The sequence below is a fragment of the Saccopteryx bilineata genome, chromosome 5 (genome assembly GCF_036850765.1).
Source record: "Saccopteryx bilineata isolate mSacBil1 chromosome 5, mSacBil1_pri_phased_curated, whole genome shotgun sequence".
NCBI classification, from domain to species: Eukaryota; Metazoa; Chordata; class Mammalia; order Chiroptera; family Emballonuridae; genus Saccopteryx; species Saccopteryx bilineata.
The window spans coordinates 912,404-934,636 of record NC_089494.1 but is presented as its reverse complement, the minus strand read 5'-3'; the positions used below and the strand labels follow the sequence as shown (position 1 = coordinate 934,636).

General features: G+C 64.7%; 1 protein-coding gene across 1 annotated transcript; it reads left to right on the top strand.

Moving 5' to 3' along the window:
- The first annotated feature begins 7,928 nt into the window (after positions 1–7,928).
- Positions 7,929–21,215, top strand: AGXT (alanine--glyoxylate aminotransferase). Its single transcript, XM_066233715.1, has 11 exons — positions 7,929–8,285; positions 8,382–8,574; positions 9,729–9,793; positions 10,826–10,926; positions 12,328–12,398; positions 14,536–14,620; positions 15,666–15,761; positions 17,895–17,964; positions 18,748–18,843; positions 19,472–19,600; positions 20,874–21,215. The coding sequence occupies exons 1-11, from the start codon at positions 8,055–8,057 to the stop codon at positions 20,979–20,981; spliced, it is 1,245 nt and encodes a 414-aa protein (XP_066089812.1). The 5' UTR covers positions 7,929–8,054; the 3' UTR covers positions 20,982–21,215.
- Positions 21,216–22,233: the final 1,018 nt, after the last annotated feature.

The following is a 22,233-nucleotide window of genomic DNA, read 5'->3' as shown; positions in this document are numbered from 1 at the left end:
GCAGTGAGATTCAGGGAAAGGGGGCCAGCCAGGTGGCGCGGGCCGTGGGCCACCAGCAGAAGGCTGCAGACCGAGCTCTCCGTGCCATGGGGGTTTGTAGAAAGGCAGAGTGTCCGGCCCCATCTGGCCTCCCGAGCCAGATGTGATTTTCAGTGAGCTTCCTCGAGGAGTGCTTCCACTTGTTATAAAGTATCCAATCCTCAGTTCCGTGGGTTCTCGTAGAGACACCGTTGGGCAGATAAAATATATTATGCTCACTCTGTTAAAGATGGTGCTGCCCATGTGGAAGCCCGTCACCCAGGTGATGGTATTGGTTGCCCTTCTTGCTTGGGATGGGCATGATTATATTAATGTGTGTTGGGGGCGGGCTGTGGGCAGGCAGGAGGATCCTTGTAGCTTGGGGCTTGGTTTTGGGACTAAGCCTTTCCCACCCTTTTTGATGTGGGGTGGTACAATCCCATCATGCCTCAGATAAGTGACTTTGTATCAGAGACTTCCTTGTTTGTATATTGGATTAAAGGTTTGGATTTCTACACTATAAAGTGGGGCAGACCAGGAGCTTGCTCTCTCTCGGTTCCTGAGATTAGCCTTAGAGGAGAGAGCAGAGAAAGGCCATGTGGAGGAGAGGAGAAGCAGCCAAGATGGTGGAGTGCTGAGTGAGAAGCCAATTTGTGCAGAGAGGAGATGGGAAACAGAGGTGAATAAGGCTGGTGAGCTAGAAACCTTTGATTTTAGGAAAGTCAGATAAGTCAGTAGCTTTGTGAGCACTGAATGAGTGGGTTTTGGAGCCCAGTGTGTGTTTTTACTTGCCCGCCAAGTGCAAACTAGGATGATGGCCCACCAGTTCTTGGCTCAATTGTTTCATTACCATCTGTCCAAATCTAATGCGAACCTGCATGGGCCAGGTGGCTGTGAAGATGGCTGTGGATACTGGCCATAAAGACACCAAGTCCAGGTAAGTTTTGAAAAGTTTTATTAAAGGAGGAGATTTATTAAATATGCCGGCCGCATATGGCTGACACAGGGCTACAGACCCAAATTGTGTGTGAGCCCCCAAAATAGTTCATGGGCTGTTTATATACCCTTGATCACACACAGGTGGGGGAGAGCATGACATCATGGTATGAGCTGACAACATTTGTTTAGGGGTACACAGAAACATTAAGACTTTCAAAATAACACAATCAAAGATGTTTACAAATCTTTCAGGGTTCCTCTTCCCTCACTAGCCTAGAGGTATTTTACTCTCAAGATTCCAGGAGGGGGGAGGAACTACAATCAATGTAGGGTGGTATGTAAATTTTGCCTCCTATTGAAAGAGAAAAAGTTTCTTGGTTAACATTTATTTTAGAATACAACCAAATGACCACGCATGCGGGAGTCTGTCTGACTGCCTCCCTGTTTCCAACTTCAGAAAAATACAAAAAAAACCCATAAAAAACTAAATGACCCATTATTCTTGCAAGCCAGAAACTTCTACATTCTTCTCCTTCCCCTCCCTAAAGGAAGGACAGGAAAGCCTGATAGGAAAGCCTGACCTTTCCTCCCAGAATATCAATGTTAATTGGCAGCTTTTTGGCACCTTACAACACACTGAAGCGTGAGATGCACTGTCACCCGTGTCACCCGTTAGAAGAGGCTTGCCCCCAGCCACACACGACGCCGGGACCTGGTGTGCATCCCGGCTAACCAGCCGCCTTCGAGAAGACATCCCGCTCACGATCAGGAAGTGTGTGTGTGGACTGGCTGTCAGGGGGTCCTGAGAACTCCGCTCCAGCTGTGCCGAGAGCGACCACGGCCTTGAGGCTCCGCTGGGAAGTGTCCCTTCCCTTCCGCGCACGTCGGAAGATCTGGATGAAATAACAGAAAGTCTGGGATCGGCTTTAAAACTCTGGCAAAATTAGAGAAATGAAAGCGAGGGCTGGGCGCCCGGTTAAAGAAGTGAGGATGGCAGGGTGGGTGCTGTGGGCTGGCCGGGGTGGGGTGGGGGACAGGGGGGAGGGACAGGGCTCCCCTGCTCCACTGTGTCCATCTGGAGGACGTCCTTCTCCACTCACACTGAAGATAATCGAAAACTGTGATTGCCCTTGCCCTGCTCGGCTGTCCCTGCCTCAGCCTCCGGCCACTAGAGGTCACTGTCGTGTTGCTCACGCCAGAGCACAGCCGTGCCCCAAGCCCCTGCTGCAGGAAGGTGGGTGTCCGGCTACCCTCTCAGCGTCCTGCACCCGCCCAGACCGTCTGCAGAGCATGCACTCCGACCCTCGCTCTGGGTGGGACCGTGGACGAGGGGCCTGGTCTTCTCCAGACCCTCCTGTAGCCAGCCCCCCCCCCAGGCCCCCCCAGGAACAACCAGCCTGTCACCTTTGCCCTCCCGGGGGGGCCTCGGTCTGGCCCTGGGTGTTGCTGTGCCCGTGGGGCCGGCATGCGGTCCCCTCACCTTCTCTGTGCATGGGTGAGGCCCAAGCACAAGCTTTTTGGAGTGGGGTGACCTGGGACCAGTGGCAGGCAGCCTCCACCCCTGCCTGTTAACCTTTTCCTGCACAGCCGGCGAGAACAGCTCCCGGATGTCAGGCCGAGCCAGTGACAAGACACAGAGAGACGCTGTGGTTCGTGTTTGATTTAAGCTGCAGGTAAGTCACACGCCCGGGTCACCGGACGTGCTGATGGATCACGGTGGGAAACCGCGGCTCCTGTGAGGTCAGCCAGATGGCTGGGAGAGAAGGCGACCTCGGAGAGGGAAGGAAGATGGGGTCAGTCGGTGATCGCCGTCAGGGACATGAGAACGTGGACTTCTTTGTTCTCTGCCTGTGACAGCCGGCAGGTGTCGTCCTCTGAGACAAATCGATGGGAAATACAAAGTGTCCCCGCCCTGGGTTTAGGGGAGCCCCGGGCGATTCTAGACCAAGGTTCTGCTGGGTTTAAAAAGCAAGACTTTCAGTCCAGATGTCAGTTTAAACTATCCCCTCTCCCACAACACAAAAGCATGACAGCGACTCAGAAGTCCCTGTTTACCTTGGTAAACTGGGTCCACTTGGTTCCCAGCAGCCCCGAGGGGCACAGGAGGTGTGGACACAGCCTGGACAGAGCTCCCACTTCCCAGGCAGCGGGAGGCTCCGGGGTGGAGCGGGCATGGCCCACGACACTGAACAGTGACCACCACACAGCCCGAGCGCTCTCGATCGCAACTGTCACATTATAGGACACAGCACCCCCAGGTGGTTAACTGAATGGCCAGGGGAGAGGGCAGAGCCGCCCAGAGGCCCCCCCCAGAGTCATGACACACAGAGCGAGCCCCCCCCCCGAGAGTCATGACACACAGAGCGAGCCCCCCCCCCCGAGAGTCATGACACACAGAGCGAGCCCCCCCCCCCGAGAGTCATGACACACAGAGCGAGCCCCCCCCCCCCGAGAGTCATGACACACAGAGCGAGCCCCAGGAGCCATGGTCACGGTCGCCGGCTGCGGGCTTCCTGCAAGCGTGCCTGCTATTGTCACGGGTCGTCCTTCCTCACGCCGGGAGGTGTGCCGGGGAGAAGTGGCTGCAGCCTAGTGTCCCCTGCCATCCTCAGGGTCACGGAGCTCGGGAGCCACACCTGGGTGACAGCTGGCCTGGAACCCGCTCAGTCCTGCCACCGAGACAGAGCTGGGGCCGCGCCCTCGGACCAGGCCCTGTCCTTCCATCGCAAGTGTGGGGGTTTCAGGCTGCAGCCCTCTGCGCCCGGGTCGCCCTGGGCCCAGCTGAAACGGCATCGAGCTGGGGGCGGTGGGGTGGGGAGACAATAGCGAGATGGGGTTGTGCATAGCTGGCAGCAAGAACGCCGGCCTGCCTTGGCCCAGCAGCTGGGTGGGCGAGAGCATCGTCCCCATGCACCAAGGTTACAGGTCCCACCCCCAGTCGGGGCACAAACAAGAATCAGCCAATGAATAAATACGTAAGTAAGTGGAACAGCAAGTGAATGTCTCTCTCTCTCTCTCTCTCTTTCATCCCTCTCTACAATCAATAAATATTTTTTTAATTACAAAAAGAAAGAGGGCCCTGGCCGGTTGGCTCAGTGGTAGAGCGTCGGCCTGGCGTGCAGAGGTCCTGAGTTCAATTCCCGGCCAGGGCACACAGGAGAAGCGCCATCTGCTTCTCCACCCCTCCCCCTCTCCTTCCTCTCTGTCTCTCTCTTCCCCTCCTGCAGCCAAGGCTCCATTGGAGCAAAGATGGCCCGGGCGCTGGGGATGGCTCCTTGGCCTCTGCCCCAGGCGCTAGAGTGGCTCTGGTCACAGCAAAGCGACGCCCCGGAGGGGCAGAGCATCGCCTCCTTGTGGGCAGAGCGTCGCCCCCTGGTGGGCGTGCCGGGTGGATCCCGGTCGGGCGCATGCGGGAGTCTGTCTGACTGTCTCCCCGTTTCCAGCTTCAGAAAAATAATTTAAAAGAAAGAAAGAAAGAAAGAAAGAAAGAAGAAAGAAAGAAAGAATATTGGCCTGGAGGCACCTCTCTCTAAACAAATGCCCATCAAGGACCGGTGGATGTCTCCTGGGGGGGGGGGGTCTTGCCAGCCGGGCCGCTGCTGCTCCCCCGAGTCGTGACCGGGATGGAGCTCAGCTTGTCCCAGGCAGCCCCAGCCTGCACAGCCAGGGGCAGTGTGACCAGCAGAAGAGGTCGTGGTTGGGGTCTGCCCACGGAGCGTCCAGCGGCAGGTGGCATGCATCGGCCGGCCGTCATCGCACCCATCGAGTGTGGCAGGTGGCAGACCCACAGGCTAACGCAACCATTGGCACTTAGCTCACGTCAGTGACGGAAAACCAGAAGTTACGTTTTGTAACAAAGAAACGGCCTCTTCTGTAGCACGTGTGGCAGGCAGCAGCCCGTGGGGTCCACTGCCTGGAGACCTACGATAGCCCTGGGTCCATGGGGACCGGGACCTGGGAGGCTGGCCTGTGGGGCACCCGGTCCCGGTCCAGGCTCCACGCCCCTCCCAGAGCCCTGGCAAGGCAGGGCGGGCGGGGGGGGGCAGAGGCTCACAAAGCTACCACACGCTGCTCCCAGGGCCGGTGTGGGGGCCGGAACCACAGGGTCCACCTGGCCAGGTGGCCCTTATCTTCAGAGAGAGGTCCAGTACCTGCTGTGCTGTTGACTGTCTCCACGGCTCCCCCGCGGCCAATCGGCTCTCGGCCTGAGATAACGCCCCCTCTCGATTGCAACAGCTACCCCGGGGGTTACATAGGCTCTGTTTGCGAACAAAACACACACCCCTCCCTGGTTTCCCGGAGCCCAGGCTTCCCCTGCTCCCTCCCAGGTGCCAGGCTGGGTGCACGGCACGGCCCGGAGTGGCGTCCTGCCCGAGGGGACAGGCCGTTGACAGGTGGCGTGACCCGGATGGCAGGTGGCACGGCGGAAGGATGCTGAACGTGTCCCGGAAGGTCAGGAAGCTCCAGCTGGACAGAGGTGGCCGAGAGCCCATCCAGGGCCTACGGTTCGCTGAGCGGAAGCGTGGGAGGCGCCACCCTGCGTCCCGGGGAGAGAGGGACGCGCGCGGTTCGAAGGGTAGAGGCGTCTTCTTGAGAAGAGCCCGTCCGGCACCCACCCTTCGCCCCTGGAATTGGTCAAGATGGCAACGGTCACCTCACGTGTCCGGAGGTCTGGACTCTGGATCATCGTCATTCCTACGTCAGTGAGGCGGTGAACTGAAGGCAGATGGGTGTCGGGACACTGACCCAGGACAAGCTGACCTGTGCTGAGAAATGGGAGCAGGACAGGGAAAGCCCGCAGTGGAGGCTCCCAGAGTCGGTTAGAACGAGAATCAGGGTCTCCTCAGGTCCCGACCCCCTTGATTTTCATAGTATAACAGCTTGACCCCAGCAACTCCAGTTTTTAGTCTTACTCAAGCTGGGGCAGCTGAAGGACTCTGGACGGACGGGAGGCTTGGCCACAGCAGAAGAGGCGTGGCAAATACAGGAACAAGCAATGCCGGCAGAGGGAACAGCATGTGCAAAGGCACGGATGCCTCCGTGAAGCGGGAGTGAAGGGCAGTGTGCCTGGGAGGGGCAGGTGGGACATCAACCAGGGTGGCCGGGACAGTGGGACCAGAGGGAAGGGGCTGTTGACACGGAGGCCACATCTAGAGCTGACCTGAGGGGTGGTGGCCCTGGGGGAGGGGGTGGCCCTTTGCTCCCAGCAGTCAGGAGGTCTGCAAGATGGAGTGGGTCAGTTCCCACCTAGGGCACGGCCATGAGGCTGACGTCCCCCCAGAACGGAGGAGGAGTTCACAGGGGCTGTGGTGGGTCAGCGCCAGGTCGGACCAGGTTGGCACCTCACTGTGGCTCGAGGGCCCCAAGGCTGCACTGAGGTCACAGGCTAGCCCCAGCGTCAGACCCCAGGGGGAGTAGCTTCCCCGGGGACCTGCAGGGACCCTCCTCTGCAAGCCTGTGTGTCGGAGCCCCTGGCCGGCCCCCCCCCCACCCGCCCGCCCCTGGCCAGCCCCCCCCCACCTGCCCCTGGCCGGCCCCCCCACCCGCCCGCCCCTGGCCTCGGGGTGCTGCTCGGTTCTCCCAGGCTCAGCTCCGACACCCCCCTCAAGGCATGCCTGCCCTGGAGCCGGCACAGACCCACCTGGGAGGCCCTCTGCTGACTTCCTCTTTATAGACAGAGGCCACCACCTCCGCAGGGCTGCGAGGTCTCCAGGTGCGCAGGCCACAACTGACCAGCCCGGCTCACACAGTGACGTCCCCCCAGCCCCAGGACGTCCCAGAAACCCAGCCCCAGTTGAGTGATGAGTGAGAACAGACGGGCTCTACTGAGCTCAGGAGCAAGCCCACTCCTGCTGGGTCCCGGGGGGTGGGGACATGCTGCCTCCTGGGTCACCTGCAGGAGCCCTGACACTCCCCTGGTGACGGTGGCCCAAGTGCCACATCCCTGAACATGGCAGTAAGTCCCAGCCCTGCCAGCCAGGCCCCTTGGGAAAGGCAGGAAGCCGGCTGACTGTCCCAGGTCTCCGGCAGCACGGGGCCTCTCTGACCTCCCCCGTGGGAAGATCCGCGGCTCGGCTGGGCGGGCCCCTCAGCCGGCCTGGCTCCTTCTGCGGGGACCCTGGGCTCACGTTTATTCGACCTGCCTGTCACCTCAGCAAGCACAGGAGGCTCCCGGCTGCACGCGCCCTTGGTCACATGTGTTGATGCCAAACCAGGGCCCTCGGGCACGGACAGGCAAAGGAGATCCTTCATTCCCAAAGGCTCAGGGGTGGCCTGTTCCTCAGGGTGCCCACGTGTGTGTCTGGCCCACGGCTTGTTTTGTAAATAAACTTTTTTAAAAAAATTTATTTATTTATTTTTTTTTTACAGAGACAGAGAGTCAGAGAGAGGGACAGACAGGGACAGAGAGACAGGAACAGAGAGAGATGAGAAGCATCAATCAGTTTTTCAATGAGCGTTGCAACACCTTAGTTGTTCATTGATTGCTTTCTCATATGTGCCTTGACTGCGGGCCTTCAGCAGACCGAGTGACCCCTTGCCGGAGCCAGCTACCTTGGGTTCAAGCTGGTGAGCTTTTCCTCAAACCAGATGAGCCCGCACTCAAGCTAGTGAGCTCGGGGTCACGAACCCGGGTCCTCTGCATCCCAGTCCGACGCTCTATCCACTGCGCCACCGCCTGGTCAGTAAATAAACTTTTATTGGCACACCACTCTGGTGGCCTCTGCACGACAGCAGCCCTGTTGAGTATTTGCAATGCAGATCAGGAGGGCCGACGATCCTGAAATATTTGCTCTCTGGTCCTTTAAGAAAAACTTGGGGGCCCCCTGAGCCCAACACACAAGCACAAGGCTGGGCTCCCACCGGGGCAGCTAAGAGGAGCCCGCGGGGGGGGGGGCTGGTGGGGGGGGAGGACGCCCTGCTGTTTTCCACCGACTGGTTTCCTCAGGCTCCTCCTCCCCGCTCGGTTCAACACCCTGTCTGTCAGACGCTGACACACAGGACAGGCATCGACAAGGGGTCAGGAAGCCACAGGCAGGTGCGGGCTCTGACACCGCCTGTGGGCCCCGGCACGCCGTCCGCGCAGGGCCGTCTGGGAAATGTTCCGTGCAGTGACCTCGGCCAGTGTGGCCCTGGGACCCCAAGCGGCCGGCTGGGTGCGGACCATGGCCTCCCATCAGCTGCTGGTGGCCCCGCCAGAGGTCCTGCTCAAGCCCCTATCGGTGCCCAACCGGCTCCTGCTGGGTCCCGGCCCCTCTAATGTGGCTCCACGTGTCCTGGCCGCCGGGGGTCTGCAGATGATCGGCCACATGCACAAGGAGATGTACCAGGTGGGCACGGGGGTGGGGTGGGGTCCCCAGAGCTGCCTCCTCCCTGCGGGGGGGCTGGGGAGCAGGTCTGACCTGCACGCCCCCCGTCCCCCCCAGATAATGGACGAGATCAAGCAGGGTATCCAGTACGTGTTCCAGACCAGGAACCGCCTCACCCTGGCCATCAGCGGCTCGGGCCACGCGGCCCTGGAGGCTGCCCTGATGAGCGTCCTGGAGCCGGGGGACTCCTTCCTGGTCGGGGTCAATGGCCTGTGGGGGCAGCGGGCAGCGGAAATCGGGGAACGTGTAGGTAAGGGACCGGGCAGGGGTGCGGTGTGGCCCCCCTCCATCCTTTCCCACCCCCCCACCTTGGGCAGGACTCCTGGCAGCCCCCTCACCCCAGGACCAACCTTCCCCCACCCTGCTGTGGCTTCCACCCTCCAGCCAGTCTGGGTGTCAGGATGCTCATGGGGGGGGGGCATTCCCCTGGTCTCCCAGAGTCTGGGGGCGGCTGCATCTGGAGCCACGGAGGGGGCACTGTAGGGAATCCTCTGGCCTTGGACCCCGGAAGGCCCCGGGGTCCCAGGGGTCCCCCTCTGCTCCGTGTTAGGACAGGGTGTCAGAGGCTGAAGTCCTCGCTCAAAAATCTCGGAAACGCGTTCCTTCTGGAGCCACAACGCAGAGGAAAAACAGCCAGGGTGTCGCTTCCGAGTCAAGCCGGTGGGGAGGGGAGACTCAGGCGTGGTGGGGAGGGGAGACTCAGGCGTGGGGCGAGCCCCGGGCTTAATGATTGATCGCGCCTTTTGCAAACTTCTCCTGCGCAGTCAGCTGCGGTTGGCTGCACTCCATCCGGTTTAATGGACTTCTGACAGTTCAAGGGGGTCCCGACCCCTCCCTGGCCCTTCAGTCCACACACAGTGGCTCTGACTGCCCACCGTTCAGCCTGGACAGGCCCCTGCCCTTCCCCCGACCCCACACCCTGGCTGTCCCCTGAGGCTCGGATGGTCCTGGGGCCTCCTCGGCAGGCTGTGCGTGGGATGCAGGGGTCTGAGAGAGGGAGCAGGACAAGGGCCTGTTTCCCTGCAGCCCCAAAGGAGGGCAGAGCCCGCTGGTGCTTCCCTCACCCCCTCCCTTGTCCGTTTGTCCACCCCTCCCTCCGCTGGGAAGGCTCCGTCCATGTGGCCTCATACAAATGCCGGCTCGTGCCCCGTGTGGGGAGTGCTGGGGAGGTGGCCCGAGGGAGGACAGCAGGACTGAGCCCGATGCCACTCTCGTCCCGAGCACCCCGAAGCCTCAGCCAACGAAGAGCTGAGTGCACCCCGCTTTCCTCCGCTGTGGCTGCGGCCCGGGGTGGCAGGTCTGCCCCCGTGCAGCCTGCTGGGCATGCGGCCGACCCCAGCAGCGGCCCCTGCCCTGTGCGCTGGGCGAAGGGTGGCTCACTGCCCTCTCTGCCCCTGCCCCCAGGAGCCTGCACACACCCAATGATCAAGGACCCTGGAGGGTACTACACACTGAAGGAGGTTGAGGAGGTAGGTGGGTCACGGCCGGGGACGGGAGGGAGCTGGCCAGGCGGGCGAGCTCGAGGCTGGGAGGCTGAGGGGCTGGGGGGCTGGGGGGCTGGGAGGCTGGGGGCCTGGGGGGCTGGGAGGCTGAGGGGCTGGGGGACTGGGGGGCTGGGGGGCTGGGGGGCTGAGAGGCTGGGAGGCTGGGGGGCTGAGGGGCTGGGGGGCTGGGGGGCTGAGAGGCTGGGAGGCTGGGGGGCTGAGGGGCTGGGGGGCTGGGGGGCTGAGAGGCTGGGGGGCTGGGGGGCTGAGAGGCTGGGAGGCTGAGGGGCTGGAGGGCTGGGGGGCTGGGGGGCTGGGGGGCTGAGAGGCTGGGAGGCTGGGGGGCTGAGGGGCTGGGGGGCTGGGGGGCTGGGAGGCTGAGGGGCTGGGGGGCTGAGGGGCTGGGGGGCTGGGGGGCTGAGAGGCTGGGAGGCTGGGGGGCTGAGGGGCTGGGGGGCTGGGGGGCTGGGAGGCTGAGGGGCTGGGGGGCTGAGGGGCTGGGGGGCTGGGGGGCTGAGAGGCTGGGAGGCTGGGGGGCTGGGAGGCTGAGGGGCTGGGGGGCTGAGAGGCTGGGAGGCTGGGGGGCTGGGGGGCTGAGAGGCTGGGGGGCTGGGGCTGGTGGCTTCTCGGCACTGGGGCACCCACCACACAGAGAGCATTCTGACACCTGGGAGCAGGTGGGAAGCCTGATAAGGAGGGTTCTGCCTGGCAGGGAAGTTGAGTCAGGAGCCCAGTCCTGTGGGCAGGGTCAGACACCCCCTGACAGGGGAGGTCAGTCCCAACCAGCCCAGTCCCTGGGGACTCAGCTCACCTCACCAAGGTCCCAACAGATGGGACGAGAGGCTGTGGTCACTCTTCCTGGGCTCTGGGAGGAAGCTCCTCTCTTCCTGGACAAACCTCCTCCCGGAGCCGAGATGCCCGGCTCCCACACCAGCACACATGCGACGCTGGCTGGACCAGGGGGAGCCTCCTCCTCCCACTGGCTCTGTCCACAGCTGTCGCCTCTGTCCCCCTCAGGGCCTGGCCAAGCACAAGCCGGTCCTGCTGTTCCTGACCCAGGGGGAGTCAACCAGTGGCATACTGCAGCCCCTCGAAGGCTACGGGGAGCTCTGCCACAGGTGAGCCGTCCCCACAGGTGAGCCGTCCCCACAGGTGAGCCCAGCCCCACAGGTGAGCCATCCCCACAGGTGAGCCGTCCCCACAGGTGAGCCCGTCCCCACAGGTGAGCCGTCCCCACAGGTGAGCCCAGCCCCACAGGTGAGCAGGTGAGCCCGTCCCCACAGGTGAGCCTGTCCCCACAGGTGAGCCGTCCCCACAGGTGAGCCCAGCCCCACAGGTGAGCAGGTGAGCCCGTCCCCACAGCTGAGCAGCTGAGCCCGTCCCCACAGCTGAGCCCGTCCCCACAGCTGAGCCCGTCCCCACAGCTGAGCCCAGCCCCACAGGTGAGCCGTCCCCACAGGTGAGCCCAGCCCCACAGGTGAGCCCGTCCCCACAGCTGAGCAGCTGAGCCCGTCCCCACAGGTCAGCCCGTCCCCACAGGTGAGCCGTCCCCACAGGTGAGCCCAGCCCCACAGGTGAGCCCAGCCCCACAGCTGAGCCCGTCCCCACAGCTGAGCCCATCCCCACAGCTGAGCCCGTCCCCACAGGTGAGCCCAGCCCCACAGGTGAGCCTGTCTCAAGCTGGCCGTGCTGGGGGCTCAGCCCAGGCTGGGGAGATAGGGGTGCTGGCTGGTCCCTCCAGCCCAGGTGGTAACCGGTGAGCCTGAGGCCCCACCCAGCCTCTGTGTCACGTGCTGTGGGTGCACCTCTCTGGGTCCTCCTTGTTTGCTGATTCTGAGTGGGCTCCTCCCTTGTGAGAGCAGGACTAGGTTCTCCATGGCCAGGGGCACCCACAGCGCCCACTGCCCCCCAGTCCCCATAGCTGGGAAGGGCTTGATGCTGACCCAGCTATCCAGGTCCCAGGACCTGCTGAGCCCTGTCCCCCCTCGCCTGAGACCCCAGAGCCCCAAGGCAGCCTCTGTCCCCATGCCCCACCTGTGACCCCTGCCGGATGGACCCCACCTGTGACCAGCAGTCCTGCTCTGCAGAGTTGACCGCAGCCTGGCAGGACCCTCCACAGGGGGCCAAGGGACCCCGCCAGCTGCCCCCGGGGGGTCTCGTCCAGCGGCTCCAGCTCACGAATAGGGCCGGGCTGAGTCCGAGGGATCCACCTGCCCCTCCGAGCCCAGCCTGGGACACTCATTTTGTTCTTTTTCCTAAGGCAAAGCTTCAGACTTGGTCTGTTTCTGCACTCTGCCCTCCCGGGCTCTGACCTTACGGTCAGCAGGCTGTGGCCAGAGGGAGGCCCAGGCTCATGCTCCGTGGTCCCTGCCCCCCCCACATGCTTGGACTTGAGCCCTCAGAGCCCCCAGGACCACAGGCCCCCTGGGCTGGCCCTCAGGCACCCTGTGTGTGGGGACCCTGGGCTGACAGGCGGGGAGTAAACACCTTCCTGCTTCACTCGGCTACCCCTCCCCCAGGTACCAGTGCCTGTTCCTGGTGGACACCGTGGCATCGCTGGGCGGGATCCCCATCCACATGGACCAGCAAGGTGAGGGCGGGCGCCCGGCGCCCCAGCCGGACAGGCTCCTGAGCTCATCAGCACCCAGTGTTTCTGCTGTACTGCAGGCCAATGGGGGGGGGGACAGGCAGGACCTGCTCCCAGGTCAGGAGGTGGGACGGCGCTCAGGGCCCCTGCAGGAGGCGTGGGTAAGGGCAGGGGCCACGCTGCTGTCCCAGCTGGGCCCCCGGTCCCCATCGGCCCCGAGCCCACCAGCCTGTCACACACAGTGAGCCCCGTCCCCGACCCACCAGCCTGTCACACACAGTGAGCCCCGTCCCCGACCCACCAGCCTGTCACACGCAGTGAGCCCCGTCCCCGACCCACCAGCCTGTCACACGCAGTGAGCCCCGTCCCCGACCCACCAGCCTGTCACACGCAGTGAGCCCCGTCCCCGACCCACCAGCCTGTCACACGCAGTGAGCCCCGTCCCCGACCCACCAGCCTGTCACACGCAGTGAGCCCCGTCCCCGACCCACCAGCCTGTCACACGCAGTGAGCCCCGTCCCCGACCCACCAGCCTGTCACACGCAGTGAGCCCCGTCCCCGACCCACCAGCCTGTCACACGCAGTGAGCCCCGTCCCCGACCCACCAGCCTGTCACACGCAGTGAGCCCCGTCCCCGACCCACCAGCCTGTCACACACAGTGAGCTCCGTCCTCGGGGTCACCAGCCTGTCACACACAGTGAGCCCCATCCCTGACCCACCAGCCTGTCACACGCAGTGAGCTCCGTCCCTGACCCACCAGCCTGTCACACACAGTGAGCTCCGTCCTCGGGGTCACCAGCCTGTCACACACAGTGAGCCCCATCCCCGACCCACCAGCCTGTCACACACAGTGAGCCCCATCCCCGACCCACCAGCCTGTCACACACAGTGAGCCCCGTCCCCGACTCCCACCAGCCTGTCACACACAGTGAGCCCCGTCCCCGACCCACCAGCCTGTCACACACAGTGAGCCCCATCCCCGACCCACCAGCCTGTCACACGCAGTGAGCCCCGTCCCCGACCCACCAGCCTGTCACACACAGTGAGCCCCGTCCCCGACCCACCAGCCTGTCACACGCAGTGAGCCCCGTCCCCGACCCACCAGCCTGTCACACGCAGTGAGCCCCGTCCCCGACCCACCAGCCTGTCACACGCAGTGAGCCCCGTCCCCGACCCACCAGCCTGTCACACGCAGTGAGCCCCGTCCTTGGGGTCACCTTGCCAGCCAGTGGGAGGAGCCTTCAGGTCACTGATGGGGTTTTGTGGGCTGACCCTCACACCAAGGGGCAGGGAGGGGCCCAGGCCACAGTGCAGGGTGACAGGGCTGTTCCCGAGATGCCACCCTGTGCCCCAAACCAGGGAGGAAGGTGTACTTAGTTAGAGGTTCCTGCCTGAGAAACCGGGGTGCGGGCCCCGCGGAGAGCAGGGCAGGATGGGCCCAGGGCGCCCTCCTGGCTCCCGCCCCCCAACGCCATGTCGGCAAAGCCCATCGGGGTGAGACACGGGGTCTGCGGACTTCACTGGTGATGTGAACACGCCACCCTGCTCCCTGCGCCTCTTCATAGACATGGGGGCTCCTTCCGGGTTCAGGCTCTTGGGAATAAACTGCAAGAACCTTCTTATCCGGGCCGCGGGGGCTTGCTCACTCGAGGACTTTCCCCTGGGCCCCCCCGTAAGGGGAGCGTCAGGTGGGCACAGCACGAACCCGGCCCCTCGTCCTCGGGGCTCGGGTACCTCACCCTTTGTGGCTGCCCGGAACCCCCAGCCTCCTCGGGGGATGGCGTTCAGGGGTCTAGTGCCCCAAAATGTGACAAGAACCCCTGTGTCCTCCCCTGCTCTCCCCACCGCATGCACACACACCAACAGCAGGCTGTGGCTCTCCCCACACCAAGCGGGTACTAACTGGGTGTCCCACAACCCGACTCCACCTTCCGTGGAGACAGCATCAGACCCCACAGGGCAGAGCCCGGTCCTGCGAAAATGTCCCCCTCACCTCTGACCTGAGCTGTGTGGTGGGTCCCCAGGTCACCCAGAACGGTGGCACTGGCCGGGTCCCGGGCCTCGGGGGCACCCCTGCTGGCATGAGCCCACCCTGGGTGGGGCCCGGTCCCCTGTGAGCAGGTGCCCCTCCCCCCACAGGCATCGACGTCCTGTACTCGGGCGCCCAGAAGGTCCTGAATGCCCCGCCGGGCACCGCACTCATCTCCTTCAGTGACAAGGCCAGGTGCGTGACCCCGGACCCCCAGCCCGTGCTGGACAGGCATGCGGCCAGATGGCCCCAGGAGGGAGGGACGGGGCAAAGGAGGGAAGGGCGCCTCGGGGCGTGGTCTGAGATGCCCCTAGAATGCTCGCCACCTGCCCCGATAGGTGCACACCCTGGACAGGTGTGCCAGAGCTCTGGTTCCCAGGAAGCAGGTGGCTAGGGCATGGTGAGGGCACGGGTATGGGGCCATGGCCTGGCCGGGCTGACTGTCAGAAGACGCTCCTCATGGAGCCTGGGGCGGGGGTGTGGGGGGGCGGGGCGTTGCAGAAGTCCCCCAGCTTCAAGCCAAGGACTTGGACCCGGTAACAGCCCCCAAAGCCACCAGCCCTGGCTCAGTATCTAGGACCTGAGGCAGGAACTGCTCCATGGGGCGGCCACGGGCCACCTGCACCCAGCGGCAGCCCTGTGTCCTTGATGTCCCCTGTGTCCAGACCCTGAGCCAGGCCAAGGAGGACCGGGGGAAGGGGTGGGGGTCCGGCCCCAGCAGGCTGTTACAGGGTGACGGTGGCTGGTATCTATCTTCCAGAACCGAGAATCTTTGGGGTGAGATCAGGAATTCTCTGTGGCTGGGAAGTCCGAGGTGACCTTGGGAGGGTCAGGGGGGCAGCTGGGTCTGAGTGCAGAGCTCGGGAAGAGGCCCAGCCTGCTAGGCCAATCTGGAGGTGCCCAGCCCAGGGAGCGGGGTTGCCTAGAGGTCCCTGTACCCCAAGGGCGCAGTGGCCTCCAGGAAAGGCAGGGTCCTCACCTCAGTTTCCCCTACCTTTCACTGACCTGGGGACTGAGGCAGGACGCTTCCCCAGGAGGGGCCAGGGAGGGGACACCCACTCAGGTCCCCACGCGTCAGGGTCACACTCAAGGGAGGGACGGAGGAGCAGAGCGGGCCCACACCTGACCTGGGCCTGTCCTGGGGTCCCCACTCTGAGAAACAGGGGGTCCTGGGGACACAGCCCCCAGGCTCTGCAGCCAGCCAGCCAGACAGAGGCTCAGGCCGGTTCTTTCTCCCCAGAAACAAGATCTACAGCCGGAAGACGAAGCCCTTCTCCTTCTACCTGGACATCAAGTTGCTGGGCAACTTCTGGGGCTGCGACGACGAGCCCAGGACGTGAGCGTTGGGCCGGGGCGGACGGGCCGGGCGCGGCGGAGGGGTGCGGGCAGTGAGCTCCCCCTCGCCCCAGCCTCCCCTCAGTGGTATCACTGGGTTCCTCTCGGTGCCCCCAGCCGGGCGCCCCTCCTCCTCCCTAGACTGGGGGCTGGGAGCATGGCCCCCATCCTCTCCTGGGTCAGCACCCCAGAAGCCCCAGCGCAGCATCAGGCACTCAGACCCCCACTCGGGGGCCTTGGTTTACCCGCATCTCAGCGGAAGGGAGTGAACCAGGGGCTCTCTGTGACATGGCTTTGGCCATAACCCAAGGCCCTCAGGTCACACACGGACACAGGGACACCAGGAGTTGTGCCCTACCCAGTGGGCCCAGTGGGTGTCTCGGAACCATGGGGTCGCAGGGGGTCTGGTGGAGCGGTGGGAGCCCGCTTGGGGTCTCTGGCCTGTCGGCGTCCCGCTGCTGTGTGGCCGCTGCCCCCTCTGAGCCCCACTCCTGCTGACCTGCTGCAGTGTGGCCACTGCCCCCTCTGAGCCCCACTCCTGCTGACCCGCTGTGGTGTGGCCAGTGCCCCCTCTGAGCCCCGCTCCTGCTGACCCGCTGCGGTGTGGCCAGTGCCCCCTCTGAGCCCCGCTCCTGCTGACCCGCTGTGGTGTGGCCAGTGCCCCCTCTGAGCCCCGCTCCTGCTGACCCGCTGCAGTGTGGCCGCTGCCCCCTCTGAGCCTCACTCCTGCTGACCCGCTGCCCCCTCTGAGCCTCACTCCTGCTGACCCGCTGCTCCCTCTGAGCCCCACTCCTGCTGACCCGCTGCAGTGTGGCCGCTGCCCCCTCTGAGCCTCACTCCTGCTGACCCGCTGCCCCCTCTGAGCCCCACTCCTGCTGACCCGCTGCAGTGTGGCTGCTGCCCCCTCTGAGCCTCACTCCTGCTGACCCGCTGCTCCCTCTGAGCCCCACTCCTGCTGACCCGCTGCAGTGTGGCCGCTGCCCCCTCTGAGCCCTGCTCCTGCTGACCCGCTGCGGTGTGGCCGCTGCCCCCTCTGAGCCTCATTCCTGCTGACCCGCTGCGGTGTGGCCGCTGCCCCCTCAGAGCCCTGCTCCTGCTGACCCGCTGCGGTGTGGCCGCTGCCCCCTCTGAGCCTCATTCCTGCTGACCCGCTGCGGTGTGGCCGCTGCCCCCTCTGAGCCCTGCTCCTGCTGACCCGCTGCGGTGTGGCCGCTGCCCCCTCTGAGCCTCATTCCTGCTGACCCGCTGCGGTGTGGCCGCTGCCCCCTCTGAGCCCTGCTCCTGCTGACCCGCTGCGGTGTGGCCGCTGCCCCCTCTGAGCCTCATTCCTGCTGACCCGCTGTGGTGTGGCCGCTGCCCCCTCTGAGCCCTGCTCCTGCTGACCCGCTGCGGTGTGGCCACTGCCCCCTCTGAGCCTCACTCCTGCTGACCCGCTGCCCCCTCTGAGCCCCACTCCTGCTGACCCGCTGCAGTGTGGCCGGTGCCCCCTCTGAGCCCTGCTCCTGCTGACCCGCTGCAGTGTGGCCGCTGCCCCCTCTGAGCCTCATTCCTGCTGACCCGCTGCGGTGTGGCCGGTGCCCCCTCTGAACCCCGCTCCTGCTGACCCGCTGCGGTGTGGCCACTGCCCCCTCTGAGCCCCGCTCCTGCTGACCCGCTGCCCCCTCTGAGCCCCGCTCCTGCTGACCCGCTGCGGTGTGGCCGGTGCCCCCTCTGAGCCCCGCTCCTGCTGACCCGCTGCAGTGTGGCCGGTGCCCCCTCTGAGCCTCGCTCCTGCTGACCCGCTGTGGTGTGGCCGGTGCCCCCTCTGAGCCCCGCTCCTGCTGACCCACTGCGGTGTGGCCGGTGCCCCCTCTGAGCCTCGCTCCTGCTGACCCGCTGTGGTGTGGCCGCTGCCCCCTCTGAGCCTCGCTCCTGCTGACCCGCTGTGGTGTGGCCGCTGCCCCCTCTGAGCCCCACTCCTGCTGACCTGCTGCCCTGGCAGCTCTGAGTTCGCAATTCCAAACTGGATGGTGCTCCCCTGGGAAGGCAGCTGGCCCTGTGGTGCCCGAGCCTGACCCGCCTGGGCCGGGACACCCTGAGCTCCTGTCCGTCCCCCCACCCAGCAAGGCCGGACCAAGCCCCTCCTGTCTTCCAGGTACCACCACACCACGCCGGTGCTCGGCCTGTACAGCCTGAGGGAGAGTCTGGCCCTCGTGGCGGAAGAGGTGCGGCCCCGGAGCCCAGGGTGCCTGCCGAGGGGGGCGGGGGGCAGAGCCCGGGGTGGGTCCGGGCGGAGTAAGGCCGTCTGTGAACATAGAGTGACCACAGCCCAGCAGCCCGGGCACTTTCCTGCAGCCACGCCCAGCTCCCAGGCTGGAGCAGGAGCCGGCAGGGACGGTGCCGGGACCACTGTCCACCTCGGCCCGGCCGCTCTGCCTGGAGCAGAACCGGACACTCAGCTGCCTCCACCGTCCTGACCTCCCTCCCCCCAGCCCCGAGGCCAGGAGGAGACCAGGGCTGTGAGCGGCCTCCCCCCGGGGCTCCGTGCTGCACTGGCCACGCTTGCCCTCCCATGTCCACTTATCAAGCTGCCCCGGGCCTGAGCTGGAGGTGGTGGCCACCAGTGCTCAGGCTGGGCTGTGCGCTCACGGGGGACAGTTGTGAAGGTGACCAGGGAAAGTTGTGGGCCCACATGGATCACGGGTTGTGGGGTCCGTGTGCTGGGAAGGCAGGGGGCAGTGTGTGGCCCCGGGACCCCGGCCCTCCTGGACCAGCTCCCCCTGCACCAGGGGCTCTCACGTTGCCTGCCCAGGGCCCCAGTGCTGCCTGGGCCCCACCCTCCTCACCCGGACGAGTGCTACCTGCCCTGAGTAGCCCCTGGGGCAGAGCCATGCCAGGGGCTCAAGGGGGCACTCCAGGGCCTCACTGCCCACTGCAGATGGGAGCCAGCCCCCTGTGCCCCGGCCACCCTGCCCACTGTCTCCCTCCCCCCCTCCCACCCCGAGCAGGGTCTGGAGAACTGCTGGCGGCGGCACCGGGAGGTCACTGCCTACCTGCAGGGGCGCCTGCAAGAGCTGGGGCTGCAGCTCTTCGTGAAGGACCCTGTAAGGAGGGCAGCGGGCAGGGCCGGGGGTGGGGGAGGAGGAGGGCAGCGGGCAGGGCCGGGGGTGGGGGAGGGAGGGGGGCAGCGGGCAGGGCGGGGGGTGGGGGAGGGAGGCTTAGCCTGACGGGGGTTGTGAGGGACAGGACGGCTCCTGCCAGCCCCCTCTACATGAGCACAGGTCTCTGTGGTTCTCCGGGGGCAGGAGCCGTCCTGGGGGGGCCATCACTGTCCAGGCCATGGCTCCCTGGCCTCTGAATCTTGGGACACTTAGTTTGATGCCCCAGTCTTCCCCCGAAGCCACGCCATGTAGGGTATTTATGGGTGATCTCTGAGCTGGAAGACGTCTATCAGCCTCCAGAGGCCCCCAGCCCGTGGCTGGATTGGGGGGGGGTCAGCCGAATGAGGGTCCTCCACCACAGGGTGGGTGTGACCTGCTTGAGGGAACAGCCCCATGAAGCAGGTCAAGCAGCCGATGGTGCTGGAGGGAGGGGGTGACCTCATTCCCGTCTGGACTTTTCTCACCCTCCACGGCCCCCCCAGCCCCACCTGTCCCCCTGAGACCCGTGGGCAGGGCGGGTGGGGCTGGCCCCCAGCTGTCACCGTGGTGCTGAGTCAGGGTTGCCTCGCAGGCGCTCCGGCTGCCCACTGTCACCACGGTGGCCGTGCCCACCGGCTACGACTGGAGAGACATCGTCAATTACCTCAGAGACCACTTTTCCATCGAGATCACGGGCGGCCTTGGGCCCTCCATAGGGAAGGTGAGTGTGGGTGGGGGTGCACACCTGCCACAGAAACTAGATTCACCCCCCCTCCATAGGGAAGGTGAGTGTGGGGGGGTGCACACCTGCCACAGAAACTAGATTCACTCCCCCATAAGGAAGGTGAGTGGGGGGGGCACACCTGCCACAGAAACTAGATTCACCCCCCCTCCATAGGGAAGGTGAGTGGGGGGGGTGCACACCTGCCACAGAAACTAGATTCACTCCCCCATAGGGAAGGTGAGTGGGGGGGGCACACCTGCCACAGAAACTAGATTCACCCTCCCATAGGGAAGGTGAGTGGGGGTGGGGGGGCGCACCTGCCACAGAAACTAGATTCACCCTCCCATAGGGAAGGTGAGTGGGGGGGGCACACCTGCCACAGAAACTAGATTCACTCCCCCATAGGGAAGGTGAGTGGGGGGGGCGCACCTGCCACAGAAACTAGATTCACCCTCCCATAGGGAAGGTGAGTGGGGGGGGCGCACCTGCCACAGAAACTAGATTCACCCCCCCTCCATAGGGAAGGTGAGTGGGGGGGTGCGTACCTGCCACAGAAACTAGATTCACCCCCCCTCCATAGGGAAGGTGAGTGGGGGTGGGGGGGGCGCACCTGCCACAGAAACTAGATTCACCCCCCCATAGGGAAGGTGAGTGGGGGTGTGGGGGTACACACCTGCCACAGAAACTAGATTCACCCCCCTCTGTAGGGAAGGTGAGTGGGGTGGGGGGGCCGCACCTGCCACAGAAACTAGATTCACCCCCCCACACAGGGAAGGTGAGTGGGGGGGGCACACCTGCCACAGAAACTAGATTCACCCCCCCATGGAGCACAACCATGCCTGTGTCCAGGCTGAGGTCGGCGGTCATCCAAGGGCCCAGGATGTCAGGGGAGTCCAGAAGGGAGCGTCCCTCTCCAGACCCCAGGGGTTTGTGCAGAAAGACCCGGGCCCTTCCTCCCCAGCTGGTGCAGCACCTTCATCCCCACCCAGAACGTCCTTCCTTTCCCTGTGCTCGGGTCTAGCTGTGCCCGCTGAGAGGGTCATCCTGAGTGGCCTTTACTGACCACCACCCTGGCTACCCTTCCTGAGCTCTGTGGGCTCTGCCTGGGTCTGGGGGGCTCCCTGTGTGGCTGGAGGGAGCTCTCAGCTCCCCTGTGGGCCCCGGGCAGGAGTCCCCTCCTTGGGGGAGACCCCCGGCTCTGCCTGGAACCTCAGCCAGGGCCGGACAGGGTCCTGGATGCAGGCCAGTGTCTCCCCACCCCGTCCCCCAGGTGCTGCGGATCGGCCTCCTGGGCCACAACGCCACCTGGGAGAACGTGGACCGGGTGTCCGAGGCCCTGAAGGAGGCCTTGCAGCGCTGCCCCCGGAACAAACTGTGACCTGGCCACGCCCTCCTGGAGGGGCTGGGGGTGGGCACGAGCGGTCTGCGATGTGGACGGGACAAATGGCAGGAGAGGCCACTGCCCCCAGCCCCTGGTGGCTTTTCTCCGTCCTCATTCGACTTCCTGGAAATGGCTCTTTGGGCTCAGGACCCACAGCTCTGGCCCAGTGAGAGCTGTCCCCAGGCCGCTGGCCTTCTGGGAATATGAATAAAGAACCGCTGGTCCTCTGTTCTCACTGTGCGGGGCCTGTGCTACAGAAGGGCGGCCGAAGGCACCACTGCCCCCCGGCTGCACTTTTGTTGGGGGAAGCTCACTGGGCTGACCCTCACCTGGGGCTTCCCTGGAGCTGGAACGTGAGGTGTCCAGGGGCCCCAGATCTCACGCCTGCAGAGCACATTGTCATACACGCCACCCAGGGGACCCACGACGACAGGGCTGATTGAGTCGCGCAGCCGAGGGTAGAGCACACAGCCAGGACCGGAGCCTGCTGACCTGGCTTCGAGGCCAGCCCAGACACCCCAGGTCTGGGGGAGGGGTGCTCTGCCCTGCCTCCCCAGGCAGGCCCTCCAATGTGCCGCTGAGGGAGCCCCGCCCGCTCCGTAGCTTGGCTCCCTCTGCCCCTCAACGCTGCCCCTCACCTGGGGCTTCTGTCTGTGCCAGGCTCTGTCAGCCTCTCCCTGGTTTAAAGTGTCAAACGAGGCCCACATGTGACCTACTCCGGACCAGAGTAGGCTTAGGGCGGTCACTGCCGTGCCCGTAGTTCCAGGTCCTCACTGGTCCTAAGATCCCACAGGAGAAGGGCCGGGCACGGGGGACTCCGCAGCCCAGTGCAGCCCGGCATCTCTGTGCATGGAAGGGCCCGGCCTGGCTCTGCCCCATCACCCTCCTGGGTGCCACTGGGCACAGCTGTGTGCGCTGGTGTGGGGCCCTGAGCAGACCAGAGGCTGTCCACCCCATGGTGCTCACGGCCACCAGGAATGATGGGCGCTAGTGGGAGGCGCGTGTCACAGCTGTGATCAGCGCAGGACCTGAGAGGGCCCAAGGGTCTGAAATCCAGGAGGCCAAGGAGGGGTGGGAGCTCTTCCAGAGGAGGCCAGAAAGTTTGGGGGCCCGAGCGTGCAGGGTCACGTGGGTTACCTTCAAGACGTTGGCCTTTGTCCCGGGAGCAGCCCCATCTCGGCTGGATTTCCCCAGAAGCAGGCTCCGGAAATTCCAGTACAAGCACCACCCAGGGGCGGGTCCCCTGAGG